At 44.3% G+C, this 27,130-nt stretch overlaps 1 protein-coding gene across 5 annotated transcripts in view; it reads left to right on the top strand.

Moving 5' to 3' along the window:
* TLN2 (talin 2) overlaps window positions 1–27,130 on the top strand; it is a 426,530-nt gene that overhangs the window by 304,978 nt on the left and 94,422 nt on the right. For all 5 annotated transcript variants that reach the window (XM_072962302.1, XM_072962304.1, XM_072962301.1 and 2 more), the window contains 10 exons: window positions 3,683–3,850; window positions 5,067–5,361; window positions 7,749–7,915; window positions 11,130–11,258; window positions 11,767–11,880; window positions 12,524–12,637; window positions 15,053–15,187; window positions 17,130–17,258; window positions 19,438–19,540; window positions 26,128–26,336. In XM_072962302.1, the coding sequence (XP_072818403.1) occupies window positions 3,683–3,850; window positions 5,067–5,361; window positions 7,749–7,915; window positions 11,130–11,258; window positions 11,767–11,880; window positions 12,524–12,637; window positions 15,053–15,187; window positions 17,130–17,258; window positions 19,438–19,540; window positions 26,128–26,336 (1,563 nt within the window). The remainder of the gene's footprint in view (window positions 1–3,682; window positions 3,851–5,066; window positions 5,362–7,748; window positions 7,916–11,129; window positions 11,259–11,766; window positions 11,881–12,523; window positions 12,638–15,052; window positions 15,188–17,129; window positions 17,259–19,437; window positions 19,541–26,127; window positions 26,337–27,130) is intronic.

Here is a 27,130-nt window from a genome sequence, read left to right as displayed (position 1 = left end):
ATGTGTCTCCAACGTAAAGCACTTAGCTGTTAATAGTGGTCAGCGTGCTTCACTTTCTTCAAACACAAACACGATGGAATAATGTCATGACCATCTTTATATCAACCACCCAACCTCTACAGTTAGCAACTGTAGCCAGTCTTGTTTTATTTATTTGGAGCAGTTTTTAACTGCATGATTCTTTTTTTAAAAAATATTTTACTTATTTGTTTGTTTACTTTTGTTGGGGGGGGTGTAATTAGGTTTGTTGATTTTAATGGAGGTACTGGGGATTGAACCTAGGACCTCATGCATGCTAAGCACACACTCTACCACTGAGCTATATACTCTCCCCCTTTCCTGAGTCCCTATAGAAGAGTGAAAACACGTGCACTCCCATACACTCTGCTCACATATGGTGTCGGCTTTCCTTTGTGTTTGGAGCTGGGCCTCTTGTCTGTGTCATATCCGAAACCACAAGTGTGGTGGAGAAGTCTTTTCGGTCTCCCTTCTTTTTCAATACCAAGGACATGTCCTCTGGAGAACAGCTGTAGCCACTGTTTGCAGCCTGGGTTGATGCATTTCTGGCTCAGACAAGATCTCAACTTCCTACCTCCATTCCCAGGCCCCGCAGATGGGGGCAGAGGCCTTCTGTCGGGGACCTTCAGGCTGAGGGGAGCTCCCCTTCTCACATTCTTGTGGGCAGATGCCTTTCACTCCTCTTCCTCCTCCTCCTAAGTCTTAATCTCACCAGTAATATATAAATACATTCTAATTAAACTGTTACAGTTCGAGCCCAGGTTCTCTGCCAGAGGCCTTTTCCCAAATCCTTTGTCAAGCTGACTGAAAATTCTGCGGAATTCGGAATAAAAAGGTCATTCAGCTTTCCTTGCACATGCAAGTTGCTTCCTGGGTGGCCGTTCTGCATACTGTTTTGTCTAGAACTCCCAGCCTTCCCCACCACGAGACATGTCAGTTGCACTAAGACACGATGATGTATGTTGTGATGCATGGATCGTGCACTTTCTCCTCCGCTCTCCGCATTCCTGGGGTGCCAGAGCCCTAGGGCTCATTCATATCCTGCAGTGCAATGAGACCTTCAGTGCAGTGCGGCGTGATGATGGAGGCTGAGACCCATGGTGGGTGGTAGGAGTATTCTGGAAGCCATTCCTGGGAGCCAGCATGGTTAGTAATAACTTAACTCTGAGCAGAATTAACTGCAGACCACATAAGTATATCCCACTAAACTCAAGCTAGTTGTGTCCCCAACCTGACTTCCCCCTAGCCGGATCCCCAGACTCCCCTTGCGTGGCCCTTTGCATTTTGCATTAGAACAGGTAATTCTTTGTAGTAATTCTTGGTACCCACTTAGGAATTGTGTTAATATGAGGTTCATCTCTTGGTTTACTAGGTTTAATTATCTTGAAGCAGTCAACTTATTTTCCAAAGCGTCTGGAAAGATCGAAAGGGAAGTCACATCTCTTCCTTAAGACATCATATATCTTTGTGTGTGTGTGTGTGTTTAAAGAATTCCCTTTTTTTCTTTTTCTTGACACACTGTTTTCATTGCATATAAATGCAAACGGTGCCTCCTACTGTCTGCTTCTACTCAGGCCTAGGGAAGCAGGTTCAAGTTCAGGGTAGGGTCCACGGCGGCTTTTGGAACACGGAAAGGCCTGACCTGAGTGTTCCCCCTTTCCGTAAGGTCTGTAGGTAAACACCAGTGCAGTAAGGCGATCCTACAACCCCCTCCAGCTATGCGGAGCCCCTGACTTACTGACATTGGATTTCTTACTCTCTGTTTTTCTGATGCTTGAGATCCTATCTCAGAGCCTTTTCTCGAGGCCTCAATGTCCTGCATGTTCCCAGAGTTAACAAAGATTGATTTTACTTGAGCTGCATAATGGTGGTCTTGTTGAAAAGTTTGACAAGGGCCTTGTCAGCCACTATAACCATAGCATCACGTCCTTTTTCTAAGTGTATTTCTTTTTCTTCTGGGACAAAATTAATAGGAGAAGCTGGATTTCTTTAAATAAGGCTAACAAAGCCCCTTAGAACAGTCAGGAGTCCACATGACCAAATTATGATTCCCGTCAAGTGAAGGAATACTGTGACCCACTTTTGAAGACTTGTTTTTAAAATCTTTTTCATCATTTGTGATATTCAAGTTTTATTTTCACCGAGCACTGAGATAGGTGTCCAGAAACTAACTTTGGAGGCCATGCTGGGAACAGTTTCTAAAAGCTGTGTGACAGACGAGCGCCAGGCAGATCCCAAAGGCACCTGCCACTCTTGGTACATAGGATGTGCTTTTTTCCTTGAACAGCCAGTAAGTATCAGAGACCTGAAAAAGACTGAGCTGACCTGTTCTTTCAGGCTGCTTCATTGTTGTCCATTTTAAAATCTGCTTGCTTGGTAGATTCGTGGTTTCTCACTTGCCTGGATAACATATAGTCGTTGCTCTGTGTAGAACTGTACAATCTTTCCAGTATATCTTCTCATAAAATATCGTGTTGTAAAGACTCTGTGGGTGCCCTTTGCATTCGGAATCAAAAGTGCTTTTCATTATCTGATGAATTAATAAAGACTTCTGACCGCATTTCCTCTGGGAGAAAGCCATGACATGCTGGTTCAAAATAAAAATAGCTCATATGTTTCGGAAGGCATTTCCAAACCAAATAAATTACCTTCAGTATTAAAAGCCAAGGATTGAATTAAATGTAGCAATGGTGATTTTTCAGGTCACACAGACGGGTGACAATCAGGTGAGCTAAGTCATAGGATTCTCCATCCTGCAGGCAGAAAGCCTTTTTTGTTGAGTTGAAGCATAAACTGATCTTTAAAGGCTCGGAGCTCCTCACATCTTCAGTGAGGTCTTCTTGTAGCTGGTTTATTTATGTAGGCTCCCTTTCCCATTTTCATAATAATGAATCTCCAACCAGAAGGCTGCTGCAAAGCACTGAGAATGACTTATGTTCAGAGCATTCCTGGACTCTTGAGCGGGAGGTGTTGTCTGTGCGTGTTCAACGTTGCCCTCTGGAGGCTGAGATGTGGCTGAATTTCTGATGACAACTTGGATCCCTGTGCAAAGGAGAAACTCGAAAGACAGATCTCTAAGTTAAAGTAGGGGCATGGCGACATGCAGGCGATGAATGATATCCTTGCTACAGCTCAGGATGTGTGTTTTCAGCTTCTGCTGACCTCCCACGTATTCAGGAGACGTGGTCAAGACCCTCAGTGTTGGATAAATGCACAAAAATAAATCAGTGGTTAAAGTAAAAGCCCTTCCCCCAAGTTAACATATTTTTTAAAGTTTTTACTTTTTAAAAAAATTGGAGGGGAAGGTATATGGGTTTTATTTGTTTGTTTATTTTAATGGAGGTACAGGGGATTGAACTCAGGACCTCTTGCATGCTAAGCACACACACTACCTCTGAGCTATACCCTCCCCTCATATTTTAGATGAAGCCTGTGCTACTAAATGTATAGAAGGTTGTGTTGCTAGGATGTGAATCTCCTTCCTTAATGAGCTCTCAGGATAACTTGGCATTTCAGAAAAATCAGTGGAAAAAATTAAGTACTGAAGGAAAAAGTTCAAATGAAACTTTAATAAAATGTTTCAGTGGACACCACACTTTATTTTCAGGCTGTGAAGGGTGATTAGGAAAATAAAAATGACTATTTTTTGTTTCCTTTTTCTTAGGATGTTTTAATGAGTTTGGCCAAAGCCGTTGCCAATGCAGCCGCCATGTTGGTACTAAAGGCAAAGAATGTTGCCCAAGTGGCTGAAGACACGGTCCTGCAGAACAGGGTGATTGCCGCCGCCACCCAGTGCGCCCTCTCCACCTCCCAGCTTGTGGCCTGTGCCAAGGTAAGCCAGCTGGCACCCCGGCCCTTTCACAAGGGGTCACATGCTCTTATCTGCCTCCAGTCATTGGGAGGAACCCAGGGGAGAATGTGTTAAAAATTGCCTAAGACTTAGAGCTTGTTTGCTTCGATATCTTTAGGTGACATGATAGGACTTTAGCACAAGCTGTCCAGTTCTGCTTTCATCCTTTGTTCTTTGCTCAAGTCCTCAGGCAGTGGTACATTCCTACATCTAATTGCCATTTCTACGTGCAAATCGCCATGCTTCCCCTTTGGGCTTCTCACCGTGTCTTTTTCACACCTGTGCACAAAGAGCCCTTGGACTGTGCAGTACAGCATTGCAAATGGGGTCATAACAATCTGCAGAGATCACGGGAGCCCTTTCTACACTGCACAGTATCAGAATGAGGATAACAAGGAGGAAGTTCATGGTTGCCCATTAGGATGTGCACACTCCGCATAGTACGTCACCTCGTTCAGCACTGCCATCCCCATTTTCCTGAAGAGGAAACTGAGGCCTTTAGATGTTAGTGAGTAGATTGCAGCCACCAGATCCTAAGCAGCAGAAGTGCAGTTGCAACTCAGGCCACTCTGACTTGAGATGCCCTTTCCTCTCCACCACATGTGTCTTTGCTGAGACGATGCACTGCGGGATGGGAGGCATCTCTTTCTCAACCTGATAACATAACATTGAACCGATCTGTGATCTGGTTCAGCCTGGCATTTCCAGTCGTCTGGGAGCATTTGCAACATCAATCAAAGGGGTCATTGATGGTCTTCCTCCTGCTTTCCTTGTTCACTGTCCGAGTAGCACAGCTTGCTGACAACACCCCCCTGTTCTTTCAAGTACCATCGGGCAGAGTTGTAGGAAATACAGTACATTCCTAGATATATAAAAATACGTAATTCTTTTACATAGTCTTTTTATCTTAGCTCCGAAGACTCAATTCAGAGTGTCCTAAGAGGAGGAGGTATAAATGGTAAATATCAGAGATTCGTCTCTGTAGAAGTAGTCAGCAGTATCGATGGTCATGGAGCACTAATGAAGATGAAAGTTAGTGGGAAAATCACCAAAACAGTGAAATGGTGAAGTATGAGAAACCTCTGCACTGGTTTAGTTTAATTCCTGGTCCTATAAGTAAGAGCGTGAAAGGAGGTGCTGGAAATGCTAGCCCAGAGTCATCCCGCAGCACCCAAGACCCGCTCCTGTCTTGCTTCAGGTCGTGAGCCCCACCATCAGCTCCCCTGTGTGCCAGGAGCAGCTGATTGAAGCAGGGAAGCTCGTGGACCGCTCAGTGGAGAACTGTGTCCGCGCCTGCCAGGCGGCCACCGACGACAGCGAGCTGCTGAAGCAGGTCAGCGCGGCGGCCAGTGTGGTCAGCCAGGCCCTCCACGACCTCCTGCAACACGTGCGGCAGTTTGCCAGCCGAGGCGAGCCCATCGGCCGCTACGACCAGGCCACCGACACCATCATGTGTGTCACCGAGAGCATCTTCAGCTCCATGGGCGATGCTGGTGAGGGGCTGGGCTGTGGGTGGGCCGGTGGGTTTGGGGTTCCCCAATGGTGGGACTGTGAGTGAGTAAAAGTCAGAGACCTCCTCCCTGAGGCTGGGAAAAAGATGCAGGTGTCCTCATGTGCCCATCCCAGCAACACTGGAAGACTTAATGTTAACAAGGGCTTTTTCTTTCAATAATTTGGGTACACCAAAAATCCCTTTTGTTCCAAGAATGTCCTTGTTGGATATGGTGTAAAGTTGGTGCAGCCACGGGAGGAGGAAAGAATGAGGATTGAAAGGAAATTTATTATACTCACAGAGAGAGAGAGAGAGATAAAATATATAATAATATACATATAATATATATAAAACATAATATATAATTAATAGTGCATAATAAATATATAGCTATTATATATAGTTATTATATATAATATAATATAATATAATATAATATAATATAATATAATGTAATATATATAATGCACCTTTTCTATTAGTTAAAAATTAAGTCTCTCCAGACCCAGTGTATCACTGTCCCATCTTAATCTCTAGAATTGACCGCTTACCAATTTGTTTCATGTGTCCAGAAATGTTTAATCTTCCTACTGATATATGTGTGTATAACATCCTCTTTCATTTCATATAAGTGGAATTTTGTTCCACATAATCTTTTGCAATCTTTTTCACTGAATACATTAGAAAGTTTTTTCTGTTGACTTATGCACTAATCTTTTTCTTGGCAGCATAGTATTCTAGTCACAGGACACATCATAATCTACAAAGTCAGTTGTCTTTTAATGGACATTTAGGTGGTTTCCAAGTATTTGTTTTACAAAAATATTGTTACAGTAACCATTCTTGTAAAAATATCTTGATTTACTTTGGGGAGTATGTGTAGGATAAGTTCCCATCAGTTGATTTGTGGGCCAGTAACTATGTACATTTTTTTCTTTTAAACATGCCTGAAATTTTTCTCCAGAAAGGTTCTGCAGTTGGCAACCTACCAGTCATTTGTAAGAGGTCTGCTTTTCTGCTTCCTTATCAGCACAGAGCAATACTTTATAACCAGTATTTTTTTTTTATTGAAATACCATCAGTTATAATGTGTCAGTTTCTGGTGTACAGCACCATGTCCCAGTCATGCGTATACATACATATATTCGTTTTCATATTCTTTTTCATTAAAGGTATAACTAGTATTTTTTTTAAAGAAAATTACCTGTGTTTTTCTCTATCCTTAAATGCTTTAAGAAGATGGCAGGACTCCACCCATTTGGATTTTTTTGTGTTCTTTTGTTTTTGGTTTCTTTCATAAACTTTTTATCATGGAATGTTTTTAAATTTACAGAAAAGTTGCTGGGGAAATAGAGTTCTCCTGTACCCTTCCCAGTTTGTCCCACTGTTAACATCTCGCCTGGCCCTGCAGCACGTTGGTCAGAACTGGGAGATGAACATCAGTTACCTTACTGGTCACCAAGCCACAAACGTTACTTGGATGTCACCAGTGTTTCACTGATGCCCTTTCACTGTCCCAAGATCCAATCCAGGGTGCCTTGAATTGAGCACATTTGGATTTTTATGAAAGTTTTTTCCTCCGTTCATGTTAACAGTGCTTTGGCATTCTTCGCAAATGACGTTTGGGAGAGGAAGTTCCTTGTATTTGAATAGTTTTATTTTTACTGTTGATTATGGTACCCCTCCCACTTCCAAAAGGAAACTGAAATAGATTTCAATAAAAATCACGGTTACTAGTAGCAGTTACTAAAACAAGATCAAACCCAGTGCTGGGAAGAAAAGGGTGAGCAAAGACAAGATTGATAGGGAAGCTGGGCCCAGGCCAGTCTCAGCGTTTGAGTGTGAAACTGGGGTCTGTGCTTCCTGGGAGCCAGAGCCAAATGAGCAAGCAGAGTGGGTCTGTGATGCCACTCAGCGGGTGTTAGGCAGCATGCAGACTGACTCAAAACGAAAACACAGTTTTTCTGTGCACGTTACTCACAGGGCTTATTATAGGGGCTTTTGTGTAAGCCGTTCTTGACGTGAGGTAAATAATATTTTCTATGTAAGTATTTACTACACGTAAAATGCACATAATAAATCCGCATAATCTTGTTCCCTGCCTTCTCTTTATAAAAGGTTCCTCTTGGGTTGCTTCTGTCATTTTCGTCCCACACAGTTCAAGACTGAGCTTGGACGTGTGCGGGGTGGACGGTCCTGGCAGCCGCGGGGAATATTCTTGGTTCTGGATCTGATTTGGCCGCATGGCTTAGGAACGGAGCTGGGAGGCCCATTTCTCTTCGTCCCTTTTGCCAGAGGAATATAGACAAGACCGTGCTGGCTGCTGCCGTTTCACCCGCGCTTTAGGAAAGCAGACAGACAGACTGCATCCTCTGTCCCACCCTCTAGGTGAGATGGTGCGCCAGGCCCGGGTCCTGGCTCAGGCCACCTCGGACCTTGTCAACGCCATGAGGTCAGATGCGGAAGCAGAAATCGACATGGAGAACTCAAAGAAGCTTCTGGCAGCAGCAAAACTCTTGGCTGACTCCACTGCTCGCATGGTGGAGGCTGCAAAGGTAATGCATTGGATGTATTTGATTAAAAAGTGAACATTTTTGAAACTGAGGATTTGGAAGTTACCTTCAAGATAGAGGATGGTCAGCCAAGTGTGCGTTTTTGTTTAAACTCTGTATGACTTTGTAATGTTTAACCTTCTTCAAGTGGAAAAGAGGAAGGTCCTAGAACGTGTGAATGAAGCTCCTTAGGGGAGTGGTGCTGACTCAGGCATAGACAGCAGTCCCTGCTTGGCGAGCGCTCTTTCCATTGAGTCATCGCTGTTGGCTTTATTGAAAATGGTGATTAATTTAAGTTTGAGCTTTTTCAGCAGTAAATTTAGTTAGACCTGTTTTCTTCTTACAGCCTTGATATGACTTTGCCCTCCACTTGACTTCTTAAGATGTTGCATAGTAGGGTATTTCCTGCTTCACTGTTACCCAAACCCCAGTAGCAATTTTAAATATTATAGAAGAGTTTGAATAGAGTTAACAGTCAGCTTTGTGCTTTTTGACAGCTATGCTGTGTCATAATATGTCTAAACCCCAGTGATTCTTAACCCAGGGCTGTTTCCCAGTGCCCTGTGAACCTTACTGAAGTACACATGCCTTAATTCTACCTCCAAACGTCCTGACTTACCAGGTTGCTGGTGGGTCTCTGTGTGTGTGTGTGTGTTTCACAGAAGATTGTGATGCCTACCTCTGGGTGAGAACTGTTTAAATGGATAAGGCTGTATTTTTTAGTGTTGTTTTTATTATGCAGTTAGCACATGTTACTTGTGAAATGAATAGAAAATGCAGGTAAGTGTAACAACGAAGGTAAAAATCACTTTCAACTTCATATGCGCAAGATAACATGATCAATGTATTTCCGTGCATTTCAAGTTCGTTAAACTTCCCCACATCTTATCCTTTCTCCATGGCCTCCAACAGAACAGTAATGTATCTCAACCAAGTGTATGAATGGCTTCACTTACAGTGGTGACCTGCAGTGAGCCATGTAAACCTTCCTCCTCATCTGACACATCATTGTGTTACCTGAGGGTCTGAGGGCTCTTAGAGAAATGTCACGGCTGGGGCTGAAGACATACCCAAGGAGGGGCAGGCTCTGAACTTCCTTCTTCTGTCCTTGATCCCCATTTCAGCTAAGAAGCTCTGCTCCTGACGATCCCTTTTAGCAAAAATACACATTAAGGTTTTGATTTACAGTTAATTTTTTTTAAAGGTTTTTACTAGTTTTGTTTCTTTTTTTCCCCTCCTTCAAAGTCTAAACAAAACCATTTCAAACAAACCCTTATAGTGACAGAAACTACTTGCTAGGCTGGAAAGAACCTTACTGAAAAATGCAGTCTGTCTCGTTTTTTTAACAAATGAGAAAATTAAAACTCTGAAGGATGAAGCCTACCATCCCATAACCAGGACGAGCCAGGACCAGTGTGCACATTTCTGTCCAGATATGTGGTGCTCCCCAGAGCAATTCACTGCATGTACCAAGTTACCAAGAACTTTTAAGTATTTGTTATTTTTGATTGTTTATATTAGAAGGGACAGCACTGGGTGTTTCTGTAAATTCTTCTAACTTTTTAGTTAAAAGCTGTCACTTTGTCTTCATGGTAGTATTTTAGTTTGCTGAATTCTGTTGAAAGATAAAGAATGCATGATGGTTAGACTTCCAAAAATGTATTTAGCGTGAAGAAAAAAGATATTTCATTATCAGTAACTAAGATTTCATGCCAAGATAAGTACCCCATATGTAATGCACATTCATTATGAAAAAGACATTGCTGAGGAAGGATCCAGACACCCACATCAGTGTAAAGTGTGGAAATGGTGGTTCCCTGCTGCTCGAAACACACAATTAAGGCTGGTGTGCCACTTGAGGAATTAATAAAGGAGTAGCTTTTTAAAATCCCTGATAACCAGAAAAAATAAAATGACATTCATAAACCTGCAGAAGAACACAAAAGGAGCCCAAACAATCCTTTCACACATGAAATGCAAAAATATCATTTCTTAGTTGCTTAGAAACACAAAATCGGGACTACTAAAAGTGGTTTCAGTTTGAAAGAAGAGAAGATTCCATCCAAGAGGATTGATTGCCAAGACAATTCTGTCACAGATGTTAAAACTGTTATTCAGTGTGAATTCCTGTGACATTTATAAATACCGTGGTTGAAAGAGATAGGTTTTTTTTGCAAATTGGTAAATTTGGCAGGGTGGCCATATGGAAAATGGAGATGTTCAGGAAATTGATTTTCAATAATTGGCATTTCGTTCTGCCTTGCAAGCAAATGTTATTGCCCAAAAGCGTTCATGGAAAGAATTTTGTTCATCAACCTACATCAAGTGCTGGTCACAGAGCATCCAGGTCTTGTGAGAAGAACCTTCATTGTTGCTTTTATTGCAGATGGGGGTGGATGGCTGGATGTGCTTTAGGTTTTGTTGAGTTATTGTGCAGCAAAATAATATCCTGTCCCTACTTTACCTTTAGCCCTTCCCATCTTCAAAATGCCACTCATCTGAGTAAAATCCACTTGGATTCCTAACACGGTTTAATCTACAACAACACAATAAAAGGGCCGTGGAGTTATACAAGGGAAGCGTGGCCATCGGCTGTGCACAACACCCTCCTCTCTCCCTGCCAGGACAGGGGCATCGATTTCTCTCATTTCTTCCGTACAGTTGGGTACTTGGCTCCTTAGGAATGCAGCTTCTAGACTGGTCTTTCTTGAACAACATTGCCTTATAGAAATTTGGGTGGCATTCCCATCCCCGCTCCTCCCTCCACCCCGGCCCCCGTGTGAAGCTGTAATCTTGGTCCATTCTCATTCACCAGTGCTGCAGGACACAAGAGTCTTTCAGCAGCAACACGTGTACTCCAATTAAAATAAAATTCCGCCCGAGATGTGGGCAGGAGGGAGATTTAGCTTAACATCTTTTAAACCATGGCTTTTTGACCACAAGTTAATTTATATGTACGACAAAGGCTGTGATCTCAAGTGTTTAATTATTACCATTACACTTCCCCTGTTTAGCTGTGCACTTTTGAAACATCCCCTGGTAGATCTTGGTTTGTTGTGAGAGGAAACATCTTTATCATAAGGATACTGCTTGGAGCGTTTGGCTCTCTCTTCCAGAGACTTGGTATTCCTAGGAAAAAGTAAAATTGAAGGTGTAAATTCAGTGTCTGTGGCATGCTGCCCCTTGGACCTCTTAATTTTTCTTTTCACCTTCACAGGGGGCTGCAGCCAACCCTGAGAACGAGGACCAGCAGCAAAGACTGAGGGAGGCTGCAGAAGGTCTCCGGGTGGCCACCAACGCTGCGGCCCAGAATGCTATTAAGAAAAAAATCGTCAATCGACTGGAGGTCAATAAAGAGGCTCGTTTTGTGGGTTTTAGATCACAGAGTCCACTGAAAGAGTAGTCGAAGTAATAAGGCGATGCCCGTACAAGGCTTCCTGTGTGTTTGGTGGGAGGAAAGGCCTGAGCACCAGCATTTGTGCCTGGTGTTTAGCCCAGAGAGCAGCCCGTGCTTGTGAGAGCAGTTTTTTTTCCTGAAATGTTTAGACTTGGTGCTGCTTATCAGTGCCATCATGGTCTTGGGACTTGTCCCATGTCTGTTTGAGAAAGACAAGTGAACATGGGAACTTGAGCGTTCAAGCCTGCCTGTCTTTATCACTCGTCCTGCAGGAGACAACAGGGCGTTGCTAGGCTAGGGTGTCAGTGGTACTTAAAGGGCGAGCCTTGTGCTGGGGACTCCCCTTTCTTGCAGCTAGCCAGCGCCCCCCTTTAGTGGAAGGGACATAGGTCAACATGCACGTGTGTGTGTTTGCACATGTGAACCCTGGCTCACCTCCTCTCACTGTCCTCCCCAGGTTGCAGCCAAGCAGGCCGCAGCTGCAGCCACGCAGACCATCGCTGCCTCTCAGAACGCGGCCGTGTCCAACAAGAACCCCGCGGCCCAGCAGCAGCTGGTCCAGAGCTGCAAGGTGAGGTTCCGGCTGCCAGAAGGCCAGGTTTGCTCTCAAAGACCCTGATAGCATTAGAGCTCCCAGCACCCCTGTAATTCGATTAAGACTGATCAGCCAGGCCCCTAATCCGGTTTGTTCCGGCTCCTGTGTTCCAGGTGTACACACACATCTGGTTTTTGTCTGTTAAATGGATGGCTTGTGTTTGGAAAGAGCATGATGTTTTGCCCAGCATTGTCTTTGCTTTGTCTAGATTCTTTCCTTTCTTTTTGAGAGCCCGAATCAAGAAGGATCAATGACAAAGCCATTTTCGGGCTCTGAAATAGGAATGAGGCATTGAATTTCCAGAGTGCCTCCCTCCCCTTGAGTGGTGGCCTTTGCATTCAGTGTTGACTCGTCGAACGGGTGATTTCCTGCTTTGCAGGTCCCCTTTGGGACCAAAGGGCGGAGTGTGTGTGGGAGGAGCCTGCTCAGAGACACTGTGTTGGAACTCAGTGTTGGCCAGGACCCCGCTGGCTGAGGCTGCTGCGTGAATCCGAGGTCTGAGCGACGGCACATCCACAGAACATTAGCACCTGGGCATTCCCCCCTCCCCGCCCCTCCCCAGGTTTGGTAATTCACCACCCAGGTTGTGCTCAGTTCTCATTTTCCTTGCTTTCTGTAGGCAGTGGCTGATCACATTCCTCAGCTGGTCCAGGGGGTCAGGGGGAGCCAAGCCCAAGCAGAAGACCTCAGTGCCCAGCTAGCTCTCATCATCTCCAGCCAGAACTTTCTCCAGGTAACACAGGAGCATTCACCTTGGTCTTACCCAGAACCTCAACCCACCCCAGCCCGCTCCAGGCAGGGGCTGCCCTTTATCCTTAAGGAGAGAAATTAGCACATTCCAGAGCCATAGCAAAATGTTTGCAGTAAGCAGACCTGGAAGCAGTTTTAGGAGAGGGAGATGGCAAAGCAGGATGCTAACATGCAGGGAAATGGCCCCTGGAGATGGCACACAATCCCTTTTTCTCTTTGTTTCTCTTCTATGAGAGAAAACATATGATAAGTTGCACCTTCGGATGGACAGCGTAGTAGTATGTGTTGCCCTAGGTTTGCTAGTGTCCAGAGTACCTCACGCCATCACTTATGGCCCAGGAAACAAGAATCGGTGAGCGCATATTCTCCAAAGGTGCAGTGGTTTCCAGCGGCAATGAGGGAATTGGTAAGGATTATCAGTCTTTGTTGGGGTGAGGGATAGATTTTTTTAAATTAAATACAATGTGAATATCAAGTTGTGGGGACACTCCCTTTGTACATACTTCTGCATGTGTACTCACACCTGGCACTTTGCCTCCTTGTACCCCATGAGCTGTTCGTCTTCCTCATCCCTGTCTCCTCAAGCCTGACGTCACAGGTCCCAGTGATACATCTGTTTGGTTAATTTTTCAGTGCTGTAGCTCCAGCATGCAGGGATAGAACAGGAAAAGTTTGTGCTTCCCCACCTCTTAACTACATACATATACACACAAACGTATTCATGTATATATGTATCCTCTTGGAATTCATTGTATGTAGACTGTTCTTCATGTTAACATATAATGAATGTTTGTGATTTTTGAGTCATACTTGGCATTTAGCTGCTCCCATCGTTGGACACGTAGGTTGTTTTCAGTTATTTGCCATGATAGACAATCTGTGATACAATAACACGTCTTTGTGTGAACTCAAATCTTTGTGACCCTCTTGCATCATTTCCTTAGGGTAAATTTCTAGAAACACGATTGTGAGCAGCTTATTTTTATCTTCAGGACATTGAGAATTGTGGCTTGGACAAGTTGTTTATCTTCTGCGTTGTCCCACTGCGGGCAGGACTGGAGGATGTTAATGATAGAGCGATGTGGATGTGTTCCGGGCTCATTCTGTCTCTCCCTGCCCTTGTTTTTCCTGTTTCTTGTGTTATTTTCATCTTACTACTGGAGACACATCAGATCTTTACAAGAATAAAGCCAGAGCCAGAAAGAGAAATGGAATCAGGAGATCAAAAAGTTTTAAATTTTTTTTTAAAGTTTGTACTTTAACCTGTCTTCATACCTGTGGTAAAATTGCCCTTCCAGAAAGATGACTGAATTCTACATTTACAGCTAGCAGTGTATGGAGCAGTGTATGGAGCACACTTTTTAATACTCCTTTTCCAGGTTGGGAAATCAATCATTGAAAAAAAAAAAAGCTTTGCCAATTTGCTTGGTAGAGTTTTTACTGTTTGACTTTATATTTCCTTGATTTTTACATTGTTAATCATTTTTCACATTTCAGTTATTTTTTATTATGTGAACTTTTCTAGTCATGCTTTTTTGTATATGCATGCTGATTTTTCTTACAAATTCTCATGAATTCTTTAAATATTAATAATAATATTAACTTCTGTTCTTAAGATTTATGTCTGACATTTAAATTGTCACAACTTGACTAAGAGCAGTTATATAGCATACATATCAAAACCCTGAAAATTAAGTATACTCTTTGGTCTGGAAACTCTGTTTTTAAGAATTTATACCAAAAAAAAGTTACAAACGTGTACAAAATTTTAGCTACAAAGGTGTTTTTCATATTATTGTTTATTGTATGCAATGAGTAGAAACATACTCAACAATACAAAATTGCAAAGTGATAAATGTATGTGCTGGAGTATTATATAGCCCTCAAAAAGATGGAGTATGTGGAACAAGGAGATTGAAAAACAGAATAAGTAGCATGATCTTATTTTTGAAAATATATATGCCTGCCCACAGACACTGACGCATGGTGAAATTATCCCGGGTGGGGAGATGTGAGAGGTCATGTGTTTCATTTATCTTGCTGTATTTTTCTAAATAGTCTATTAGATATATTTGAGACACAGATTAAAGCGCTGTTCCAAGGACCACAAACATATGGAATAAGAAACTGTCTTTCAAATCTATTTTAAATGAGAATTTCAAGCCACTCTCCCAGTTTTCCTCCCAACTCCACCCCAAAGGCATATGCTCTTTACTTCAAACATTCCTAGAATATACTGCCCTGGATATTCAATTCTGGGGGGAAACTAGATAGTTTTAATATTCCTTGTTTTAGGATAAAGTCAGTTCTGGCTGATACAGCGGCATTGCTTTTGGGGTCTCTGCTCTCTGACTTTTGATGCCTGGAACTGTCTTACTTCCCACTTCTGTCTCTACAGCCTGGGAGCAAGATGGTGTCCTCTGCCAAAGCTGCAGTGCCCACCGTGAGCGACCAGGCTGCGGCCATGCAGCTGAGCCAGTGTGCCAAGAACCTCGCCACCAGCCTGGCAGAGCTGCGTACCGCCTCGCAGAAGGTAAGTGGACCCTTGTCACCACGATTAGCCTGTCGGGAGTGCAGCTTTTAATTTCTTACTGATGGTGTGACCTGGATGCTCCCTGCAGCCTGAACACTGCCAGGCATATTCCTTGGCACAGTTGTCTGTTCCATTTGCTTCACCATTAAAGACACTCACGTGGATTGGCTTCTACCACTTGGAGCCACCGTCTCGTAGTCTTAGTTATCACCTTCTGGTTACAGGTGACTTTGGTTAAACCATGTTCAGTTGCCTACTTCGCCTCCTCCCTTACCCTGAGACAAGCAGTGGTCTATTTTTCAGTCTTAGGGAGACTGTAGTCAGTTTATTGGTGACGGGTCAACTGTAGGCCAAAGTCAGGGAACACATCTTCCAGGTATCATCTTGTGAACTAATATCAAATTATTTAGGCAGCAAATCTATTTTGGAGTGTCATTTATATTAACTTTGCCCTGAAAGGTTTTCACATCTCAAATGGGAGCATTCACCTTAACAAGATCCTCAATAGACCAGAATTGGAGATTAATGAGTTTCTGTCTCTGGAATTTATTAATTACCAAAGGGCCTCATTACTATACTGTTTGATGTGGTATTAGCATGAAGTTCTGGCATGAATTCATTTTTCCTCATTGCAACAGTCCCTTTATAGAAACAGGCAACCTCATACCTGAGTGAGGGAGGAAGGTTAGAAACTGATTTGAATTTGTAATATGAACAGTGCACTATATCACCAAAGAAAAATGTCTGTAGAGATCCAGGGAGCATCTGCACTGAAGTCATGTGGGGGATATGCAGAATGCACGTTCCTGGGCCTTGAGCACCCAAATCAGAATGCGAAAACGAATATATGCCTGTGTATGCATGACTAGGGCATGGTGCTGTACACCAGAAATTGATGCATTGTAATTGACTACACTTCAGTTAAAAAAATAAAACTAGATCATCTGGTCATAGAGCACAGACATCACGATTTTAACAAATTTCTTCAGTGAATCTGTGACACACCCACCTCAAACAGCTGCTTGGTAGAAGTGAGCCCCAAAGTGAAGCTCAAGCAGGACTGTCCACTGGCTTCAGGAAGACGCTGTGAGAGCGTTTAGTTATTTTTGTATTATAAGGGTCAAGAGTACAGGCTATAGAATCAGACTGCCTGCGTTCAAATTCTGGCCTTGCCACTGACTAGTTTTGTGTCCTGGGCAAGTTAATTAAACCTCTCTGTGCCTCAATGTTCTCACCTGGTAGTATTGGTACACAGAAATCAATCAGTTAGCATTTACTGCTGCTGTTAGCATTGTCTTAAAAGGAAAGAAGTTAAGATTTACCAGTATTTAATATACTTATCAGTGATCATATATGTGTCTAGTTTATTAATCTGTGTGCTGGGGGGGTGTGATCAAAGCATTTGGAGACCAGTGTTCTAAATGATCATGAACTAGTGTTCTTAAAACAAATATTTTTTAATGAGGAAAAAAGAAATATTTCATCACCTTCAGTAAGAAAAGATAATGATTTACAATCTAGAGATTTGTAAAGAGGATCAATAGGTTGATAGAGACATGTCCCCAGAGTCCTGAGTTCATTCATTCATTCACCCCATGCTTCCCAAGCTTCTAGGTGCACACATACTGTGCTCGGAGCCCTGTGTCTAGAACCTAAACACAGTGAATAAGGGGCCTCTTAGTCTGAGAGGCAATGCATTTTATATAACAGCTTCGGGGAGACTTTAAGTATATCCAATTATGAGACACGCATAATTGCTTATTCAGGGATCTGAGGACTAAGCTCCTGGTGGGACTTAAGTTTGTGCTCTCAGGAAATGCTTGCACCCTTGCTTCCTCTTGCTAGACTGGGAGAGTCATCGGTTATATTCATACGTTGCAAGGTACTGGGAACGCTTTTCCCCAGCAGACTGTTGTGCACATGTTCCCAACTCTCCTGACAGGCCCATGAAGCCTGTGGTCCAATGGAAATCGATTCAGCTCTGAGCACGGTGCAGACGCTGAAGAGTGAGCTGCAGGACGCCAAGGTGGCTGCTGTGGACAGTCAGCTGAAACCACTCCCAGGGGAGACTGTAAGAGATGCTGGCAGCAGCTGGGGGCGGGGCTCTGCCTTTTATTTCCTGCGTTGAGACATTTTAGAAGTTGGGGGTAGTGTGCCTAAATTTCAAGCTTTTCTAACACAAAGCCCTAGTGTAGCCTTTAGAACTGTGTTCAGACAGAGATCGCCCTGATGCCTCTGGTGATGGTTCTGCATATGTTCTCCTGGGATCTGGCTGGGGATGAGTGGGGATCTGTTAATAGTCATCCCTCTTTTTCATAAACAAGACCTGCTGGTGTTTGAGGCCGGTGTTCTGATCCTGTGGCCTTTTTCTGAAAAGAATGCTCAGTGCAGCTGGAGGAACTGTGTTTAGAACCAGAAGTTCTGGCTTCTGGGTTCAGCTTGTATCATCAACCAGCTGTAGGCAAGCCCCAGATCTCCTCTGAGGTAGCTTATGGAGGAAATGGGTGGCAATGAGGTTATAAAGATAAACACAGAAACCATTTTCAACCGTCATGTCTTTTTAAAAGACATTTCTGTAAGGCGCTTGTAAGGCATTGGAATGAACAAGAGTGAAGCAATTGAAGGTAGTAAAACCACAATAGCAAGTAGAATGATGGCACCAGAAATCTAACTGGATCATGTTACGTGACTTCCTGATGTCTATGGCAGGGTTTTCCTGGCTAAAATTTTACCAATATTCCTCATTTGTATGCCCCTCGTTTCCCTCATTGCTAATAAAATGCCACCATTTATTAAGCACCTGTTAAGCGGTGTATACACACTCAGTCACTCTCGTTTATCCTGATAATGACTTTAATGAGCAAGTGTTGTTCACCCATTTTACAGCCAAGGAAACAGAGGTGCAGAGGTTGTCACTGTTCTCTCCAATGTTACCTGGCAGTTTGCGTCAGAGCCGAGGCTTGAATTCCATCTACAGGACCCCAAAACCCATGCCCCCAATCCCTCCTGTTGAGAGCTTTTACTCTTAACTATTGCCACTCCTTAGATGAACTAAAAACTTTCAGAATATAAAGGGACTACCAGGGCATCTAACTTATTGAACAATGACTAGTACTCAAAAGCACTCAGAAAACACTTCTTAAATCAAGCTACCTCTAATTGTAAAAACCAGGAAACTCAGGCTCAGAGGGGTTAAGTCACTTAACTAAGGTCCACCAGCTAATGATGAATTCAGGGTTGGTTCCTGGGTCAGCAGCTTTGCAATGTGGTCCAGGTGTCCTTTGGCAAACTTCTGTACTCCAGGGAGCCCATGACCTACATCTGCCTTTACGTAAAACAACCATTCAGTTAGACTGCAAGAAACATCATGTAATTTTTAAAGAAGTTGCCCTAAAAGAATATGTGTATTGTGTTGTATTGTTGGCTGCAGTGGACCAGGCTGTTTTTCACTTGAATGCAGTGCCTCTCTTGGGAAACGCATTGTGGGGTTAAAAATACGCACGTTCCCTGATGTTTTTCTGAACTCTCACAGTGTACCCCAAAGTTCTCTTCCAAAATGTTGTCCTCATCCAGTAATTAAGTAATTACTCATACCCTAGACCTTTACTGACATAATTCTCTGAATTATTTATTTAGTTTACAGAGCGAGATGAGGTGCTGGTCACGGGAAGCAAGCGCTTTGCCCGTTTTCGTAATCTCATCTACCACTCCAAGCCTCTATTTCTATTGCATTTCCTTCTGGTTAGAACTCCTCAAAGCAAAATAATCAAATTGTACCATGTTCATGGTCCCGCATGCCAGGAAGGTGGAACAGCTGGATGTCTGCCCACTTCCTGCCAAGGCATAATTAATTCTCACGAACGATTTGTTGCAGACTTCCTAAATTAGCTTCTAAAGGCATAATACTAATAGCTACCATTTGCTGACTACCTACATTAATTTTCTGAAAACCTTCAGAGCTAGGTGCTGTGATCTCAGGACACGGAGACTTGGAGCGGCTTAATAATTTACCTCCATCTCACACAGCTAGCAACTGGGGAAAGGGAACAGAGGGCAGGGTGTGAACTCAGGTTTGTTTATTGTGAAGCTTGGGCACTTTCCCTCCATCACCCCACTTCTTCTCAGCGCCATTGGTGTCTTGGGTGGGAAAGAGTTAAGGCCCAAAGTTTGATTTGCATTATTTTGGAACTGAGATTTCAATGGATGGTTCTTTTCTTCTGAGCTCTCCTCCCCCTCAAATATTCCTCCAGCTGGAAAAATGTGCTCAGGACCTGGGAAGTACATCTAAGGCAGTGGGCTCCTCCATGGCGCAGCTCCTGACCTGTGCCGCTCAAGGCAACGAGCACTACACAGGTGAGACCCGCACCCTCGGTGACGCCCGGTGGCCAGGTGCAGACTCCTGGGCTGGTCGGGGAGGTCACTGATCTGACAACGAACCTGACTGTTTTATCTCAGCGGTTCAACACACATTTTTCAAGCTCCTTCCACATGCTTGTTACTGGGCTCGATGCTGAGCATACGAAGGCTGATCAAATATGATTCTCCCAAACTGTTTGAGAAAACAACGAATAAGATCTCAGCGACGTTTTCAACGATGAAAGGAGACAGATGAGTGAGAACTGACAGACTCTAACAGATAAAAACCTGAATGTCTCCAGCATAGGGAAGCTGACAAGAAACCAGCTGATGGGGTGCTGCAAAACTCTGGGAGGGTCTGAGTGCTGCAGGCACCAGGTATCCTTGAACCAGGAAGACTGGGTAAGGAACAGAATGGATAAGGAAAACAGCAGGTGACATAAGGGAGGGGGTGTTATCACAGTAGGAAGCAGACACCGTAGGCAGTCTGTAGCCATCCAAGATGCAAACATCAAGAAGTTTCAGTATAACCTCATTACTTAAGTAGGAAATAGAAGAAATCTTCAAGAACTGAGTAGCTCTAGAGATAGGAATCAGGTGGGCCAAACATGGATTGCAGCTTTTCTTATACAGCAGTACAGCTTAACTCTTTTTTTTTGAAATATATATTGTTATTGAAGAATAATACACATCCAGAAGAGAGCATAAGACCTAAGTGTATACTTCCGTGAGTTATCACAAACTGGATGCAACCCCAGAAAGCTCCACCAAGATGAAGTGATGGACATCTCCAGTGTCCCAGTGTGGTTGCCGGGTCATAGCCTGTACAGCTAGCTATGCAGCCACACTCCTTCTGGCAGCACCTGGACGTCCCAGTCCTACACTCTTGTCACCACTCTGTATTGTCGCCATTCGCCATTCTGTTGAGTGTATAATAGTGTCACGTTAGAGTTTTAATTTGCATGTCCCCTGAGGCACAGTACAGTTGAGGACCTTTTCCATTTATCGACCATTTGGTTATCTTCTTTAATGAAGCATCTGTTCATGTCTTTTGCCCATTTTTAAAAATTTGAGTTTGCTGACTGCTTATTCATTTGTAGGAGTTTGTTGTCACATTTATTTCTTGTATGTTGCAGCTTACCTCTCCACTGTCTTAAAGGTGTTTGTTGATGAACAAAACTTAAGTTTTACTACATCTGATCATTGGTGTTTACCAATCGCAGAGATCATTTGAGGCTCTAGATTGTGTTTCCTTCCCTACAGAGGATGATTCTTTTATTTTAGCAGCTGGTAAAGAAAGGAGCAGATCAACCTAACGTGGACGGCACGGAACTGATTGGATCTTGTGAAGTCTATTTGCAGCTTACCTTTCAGGGCGTAGCCCTTGGTGCCTCCCATCCAAACGTCTGTGGTGTTGGCCAGGGCCCTTCTGATTCTTGAGCTCAGGACTGTGTGTTTCCATCTTCCCAGCCCAGTGGGATTTCAGGAAGTGTTGCTCACCTTCTCAGCTTCTGGACAAGAGTTGACAAGTGAGGAAATGCCTTAACAGGGAGAAGCAGCATTGTGCTCAATTCTCTGTGCTTTCTTTCTCTTCAAGATCCTGGCTCTCTTTACCTTGGTTACTTAGTGTTTCTCCGGTGCTTTGAAACAGATAATTTTGTCTATTTTTTTTCTCAGTGTTTCTGGTTGTTTCTCTGAGGGGAAGGCTTCATCATTAGTTATTCTGCCATTACTATAAGGAATATCTTCTTTGATTAAAAAAAACTGTATTTATTCCTTTAAAAATGAGAGCATAAGAGAAGTACAAAAAGAGTTAGACACAGGGTCATACAGCCCCTGCAATAAAAAGAATGTACAGTTCTGTCCTCGTGAAAAGGTAAGGGAGTTTCAGAGCAAAACTGACACCTGATCAGGGTTTTAAGGATCATTTATGACTCATTTAGCATTCAGGGAGAAGGGAAAGTATCTGTAAATTCTTAAAAGCATAAGGCATATGAGAGATTTAGTTTCAAAAATTTCCACACATTCCTGAAATCTTGCCAGATTTTTGTGCAGATGATGAAATGGATTTTTAACGAAGGAAGGACCGCTTTACAAGTTGCATCATCTGATACTGATAACATCCAGGATGACAGACTGTCTAGCTGTTGTCTGAAAAGCAGGCTAGAAGGAGCCGCATTCTGTTTTGGCAGCCGCTGACAGGTGGTGGATGTGGGAACAGCGTAAGTGAAGAGTCCCTGAGGCCAGAGAGGAGAAGGCTGATCAAATGAACTGAGAAAGATCCAAGTAAAAGGCAAGGAGGTAGGGAGTGAGAAGGTAAGGCTGGAAACGTAGGCTGGGGCCAGATCGTATAAGGCCTCATTAGCCACTTTAAATAAACTGAATTTTAACCTGAGAGCATGGGAAAATACTGAAGAGTGTTAATCTGTGGACACAGTCTCGATTGCCCTTTAATGCAAATTGTCCTTCCTCTCATGTGTGGATCAGCTGAGGGGAAGCAGAGTTGGAGGCAGGGAGACCAGTGAGAAGGCTGTTGCCTCATCCACAGAAAAGATGATAGTGGCCTGTGAACGGGATGAAGGGGTGCATTAAAGAAGCAGAGACCTGACAGTTGTTAGTGACCAGTTCGAATATGGCAGGACGGGAGTAGAGAGGGTAACGAACAGCTCTAAGTGTGCGGCCCGATGGCTGGATGAAGAGTTGTATCCGTCTCTGTGACAGAAACCCAGGATCATTGGCAGGGATGCCGAGGCCTGGAGTTGAGCGATGCCAGGTTCAACTTGTCATGTATTCAATTTGAAATACCTGCAGGACATCCAAGTAGAAGTGCCCATTAGGCAGCTAGATATTTGCTTCTGGAACTCAGTGATGAAGTCTAGGCTGGAGATAAATATTTTATATGTTTAATAAAATGATAATGAGTGAAACCATGTGGGTAAATAAGTTTGCCTAGGGGGAGTGGTAGAGTGAGAAAGTTTATCGGATGTAACCCTGAGGAGCCCAAATATTTAAGAAGAAGGCTAAGCGATATAAATCTTTGAAAGAAATGAAAACACGCAGCCTCGGAAGGAGGAAGGAAACCAGGAGACAGGGTGTCTCTTGACTCACAGAGATAATTGCTGCCCAGCAGGTCACTTGAGAGAGGGACTTAAGCATCAATTGACGTAAGGAGAAACCCGGTCAGTGCTCTCCCAGTTAAAGGCATTTTCAGGAATTGAAGAATGGCTGGGAAGCAAGGAGACAGTGCAAGTGAGGATGGCTTCCCGCTGGCTGTCAGCTCCCTCCTCCACACTCGACATGTGTAGAATATTCAGAACTTATCCGTTGGCTGCCACCGGGCTGGATTCTAATGCAGATATGTTTTTGTTTGGCCAGTACAGTGTTTAAAATTTCTTCTCGGCTGGTTACAGTCATGTAGACAGAACCTTTTCCAGATTAAAAAAAATCTTTCATACCTGGTTTTTACCTTGTGAGTCTGATAGGTGGCCTAACGCTGTCTGCACACAAGCTACGTGAATTCTGATCGAGAAGAACTACTAGTACAAAGAATTCCACTATAGTTCATATCACTAACGTGTCTCCTTAAGCCTCCATTGCTGACTATAATTTGAGATCGAGATGGCAGGGATGCTGTGAAAGTAATCTGTGTCTTCCAAGGACTGTGGTTATTGAAACACTAGTCTGCTTCAGTGTCTCCCACTGGCAGTTCCGGTGTGTCCTGCACACTTGACTACAGGAGCAGACTTTTTGCGGAGGGGGGTGTTTGCTTGGAGACCTGCCCCGGGTGATTCTCACCATTACCCCGAGAATGTTGCTGTGAATTCAGCCACTTAAAGCCTTGGATGTTCATTGGGCTTCCTGGCATCTGGTGGCCTTATCTGAGCCTCTTGTGGGTGTGACTTCCTCTTTCTGGGAAACCTAATCCTTCCAAAGAGGATCCTTGACGTGCCTTGAGATTTTGTCAGGAGTCCTTGGCAGACAGCATGTGGGCGGATCAGCCGAGGCTTTGGGAATTCAGCGCTGCTGGTTTCTGCCTTTTTGGAAAGCTGTCTGAATCTATAAAAGGTCTTTCAGTAAATGATTTTTTCATAAACATGGCTCTTTTAATTGGATATGACAAATGTTTTATTCTTCTGAAGTCACGCGACTCAAATAGAAATGGGTTCAAGAGTCGGTATGGTAGATCTGGAGACCGGAGGGGAGGTCTAGAAGTCACAGCCTAGACTTTTCAGTGGACAGAGCTGTGATCTCCGCCTCTCCTAAAACCCGTGGGAAGCCGAGGCCCAGAGGGGAAGGCAGCAGCCCGAGAGGCCACACAGCTAGTCGGCAGAGCCGGAGCTGGGTGAGGTCTTCACCACGCCCTGCCCTTCTGAGCAAGGATGTCCTTTGACCCTGTGCTGGAAGCCTCAACATAAGATGGAATGACTCTTCTACTCGGCTTCTTTCCTTTACCTTGGCTTTGTTTATCTTTGTGTTTTCTCCTCTGCAGTTAAAAACACGCTGTTTAAAATTCGTTCATTTCACATGCTGCGCCCGGACGTGCCCTGTGATGAACGGCAGGTTGGCGGCTTTGTAACTTGTGTTGATTAGATTGTGGAGTTACGTCCCAGCTGAGTGCTTCCTAAATATTTACAGACTGGCAAGTCTGCTGGGCTGCGAAATTGTCTTGTTTTATGGATCTGGGGCCTTTCCTGCTCATTATGGGACTATGGCGCCTCGTCCTCTGTACGGAGGGGACCGCCTGCTACATCTGTGTGGACTCAGAGCTGAAGAGGCGCCGGTAAAGGCCACATTCAGTGCTGCCTAAGGCCGTCCAGCCAAAGCCTTTAGAAAATAGTGTTCTCGGAGCGCAGTGAGAGGGAACTTGATCTGTGTGCTTTCCAGGCGGATGTTACATGTTCTAACAAGAATGCCTCATAGTCCCCTGTTCCGAAGAGCGATGTGCAGAGTCTGACCCAGAACTTGAGAAACCTCAGATTTTAAAGTGTGTCCATGGACAAGATACTTCTCAGCCATGGGCCTCAGCTGAAATGGTTTGATAGGAAGAGCTTCGGGGCCGGCTATTCTGCGATTCTCAGGATTCTGGGACCCTTTTGTTACGAGTGCTGGCCTTTCCAGTCTTCATCCTTTTCTTGGGTGTGCCAAGTCCTAGGTGCTATGTAGGAAGGCTCCTCTTTCTATGGGAAGCGGTACTGTCGTTTTTAAGATTCTAGTTTATAGTTATATCGTTTATCACCAAATCTCATCATCTTTAGAAATGAATTTAAAGATGAGCAGGCGGGGAGGGTGTAGCTCAGTGGTAGAGTGCATGCCTAGCATGCACAAGGTCCTGGGTTCAGTCTTCAGTGCTTTCCACTAAAAATAAATAAGTAAACCTAATCTCCTCCCCCAAAAAAACAAACTAAATTTTTAAAAATTTTTTTAAAAATTAAAAAAAAATGAGTAGGCACTTCTCAGAAGAGGATGTCCACATGACCATTGAGTGTATGAAAAAGTGCTCAACATCATTGCTCTTAAGGGATGTAAAAATTAAACCTCAGTGTGATGCAACTATACACCCACCAGAATTGGCTAAAATTAAAAATCTGACAATAGCAAGTTTGGACCAGGATATAGAGCAACTGGAGCTCTCATATATTCCTAGTAGAGTGTATAATGGCAAAGCCATTCTGAAAAAGTTGTGTGGTGTCCTCTAAAGCTAAATACACACTTACACTATGACCCAGCAATTCAGCTCCTGGGTTTCAATCCAAGAGAAGTGTTTCCCTGTGTCTACCTAAACACTGTCCTGGTAGCTTTATTCATCATAGCCCAAACAGGAAACAACCCCCCAATGTCAAACAGCAGAAGAACAGATAAACAAATGGTGTGTTCGTATAATGGAATACGACACAGCAAGAAAAAGGAGTGGACTGCCAAGTGTAACAGCATGGGTGAAACTCACAGCACTGTGGTCAGAGAAAGAAACCAGACTCTCTAAAGAATACATGCTGTGTGCTTCCACCAACGTGGAGTTTAAAGACAGGTAAAACTAGTCTAAGGTGATAGAGGCTAGAATGGGGATTGCTTCTGGGGTGAGAGGATTTTGACTGGGAAAGGGCACAGGTGATGGAAATGTTGCATGTCTCCATCTGGGTGGTAGATACATTTGCACAAATTCAGTGAGCTGCCTGGGTAGACTGGTTCACTTCATCTCATATAAGTTACACCCCATTAATAACAGCAGAGAAAAAAAGTGAATCTGAATGATCTACCTGTGAACTTCATCCTTTGCACTTGGTCTCTTAGGTCTAGGGACACGCGGAGCACTGGGAGTGACAGGAGCCAGAGGGAAATAGATTTTAGCATGGCATTGGTTGTAAAATCTCTCTTGGATCAGCCCAGAGCCAGTGGTATAGGCTACCTCTTTGAGAAGCACATCAATTCAAATTTTACGAAAAAACAATTCAGAGCCCGCCTGCGCCAGACACTGTCTGTGGGTTCTCTCCTTTCTAGGAGGCTCTAGTCTAGAGGCTTCCTCCCCAGGTAAGAGTATGACTTTTAGATGGAATCTAATAGAAAGTCTGATGGGCTTTTCTCCCCAGGGGTGGCTGCTAGGGAGACGGCCCAAGCTCTGAAAACTCTGGCGCAGGCTGCCCGGGGAGTGGCGGCATCGACAAGTGACCCCACGGCTGCGCATGCCATGTTAGATTCTGCTCGGGACGTGATGGAGGGCTCGGCCATGCTCATCCAAGAAGCCAAGCAGGCCCTGATTGCACCAGGGGATGCAGACAGTCAGCAGAGACTAGCCCAGGTGAGGCCGGGAACTGGTCACCATGGTCGTCATGGAGGTGGGCATGTTGACAGGCTGTCGCCTGGTGGGAGCACTTCTGCAAGCCTTGCCTAGACGCCCCCATAATGTGAGGTCTGCTTCATTTGGTGAACAGAAAGTATGGGGGGGCTCAATTGAAGTCGTCCCTGGGAACCTGAAGAGCCAGGACACAGCATGTTCGTTTTAGGCCTGTGTATGCTTACACATATGTCTCTTCCTAGCCTGGGAGGTGAGGGTATACTTGGTTTAGCCCCTCAAAGCTTTCAACCCTGTCTCTCTAGAGCCTCTTCAGATGAGTCTTGCCAGAGAATAGAAACAGGGAGCCTCACACATCCTTAAAAGGCAGCACGTGGGCAACTCCAGGTTGCTCTGGATGTGCTCAGAGCATCCCACCTGCCCTTGGGCAGGGTGAGGGGAGGCAGCCATGGCACCAGAGGGCCCTGAATAAGTCCTGGCATCCAGAGAACCCAGGGCCTCCCCCAGGACCTCTGCAGGACTCTCAAGAGGGGAGCTCTTTCTCTTTCTCTGGATGGGAGGGAGATACCTTTGCTTTAGAACCTGACGTAACATGGGAAAGTTGTGGTTTGAATCACAGTCATGGCGTGGCCTGGCGCTGGGGTGCAGGTAGTGCCTGCTGTGGCACTGGGTCAGACCCTTTGCCAAGACAGGACGTTAACCGCAGCGAGAGGCCCCGGGGAGGCGACTTAATGCTAAACAGCATCAAGTGGATGTCGGCGGAGAGTTTCCCAGTCTTTTCCAGCTCTGCGCTCTGTCGC

The sequence above is a fragment of the Vicugna pacos genome, chromosome 6 (genome assembly GCF_048564905.1).
Source record: "Vicugna pacos chromosome 6, VicPac4, whole genome shotgun sequence".
In the NCBI taxonomy this organism is placed as follows: Eukaryota; Metazoa; Chordata; class Mammalia; order Artiodactyla; family Camelidae; genus Vicugna; species Vicugna pacos.
Note: the sequence above shows the minus strand (reverse complement) of the source record. Positions and strands in the feature narration are given on the sequence as shown.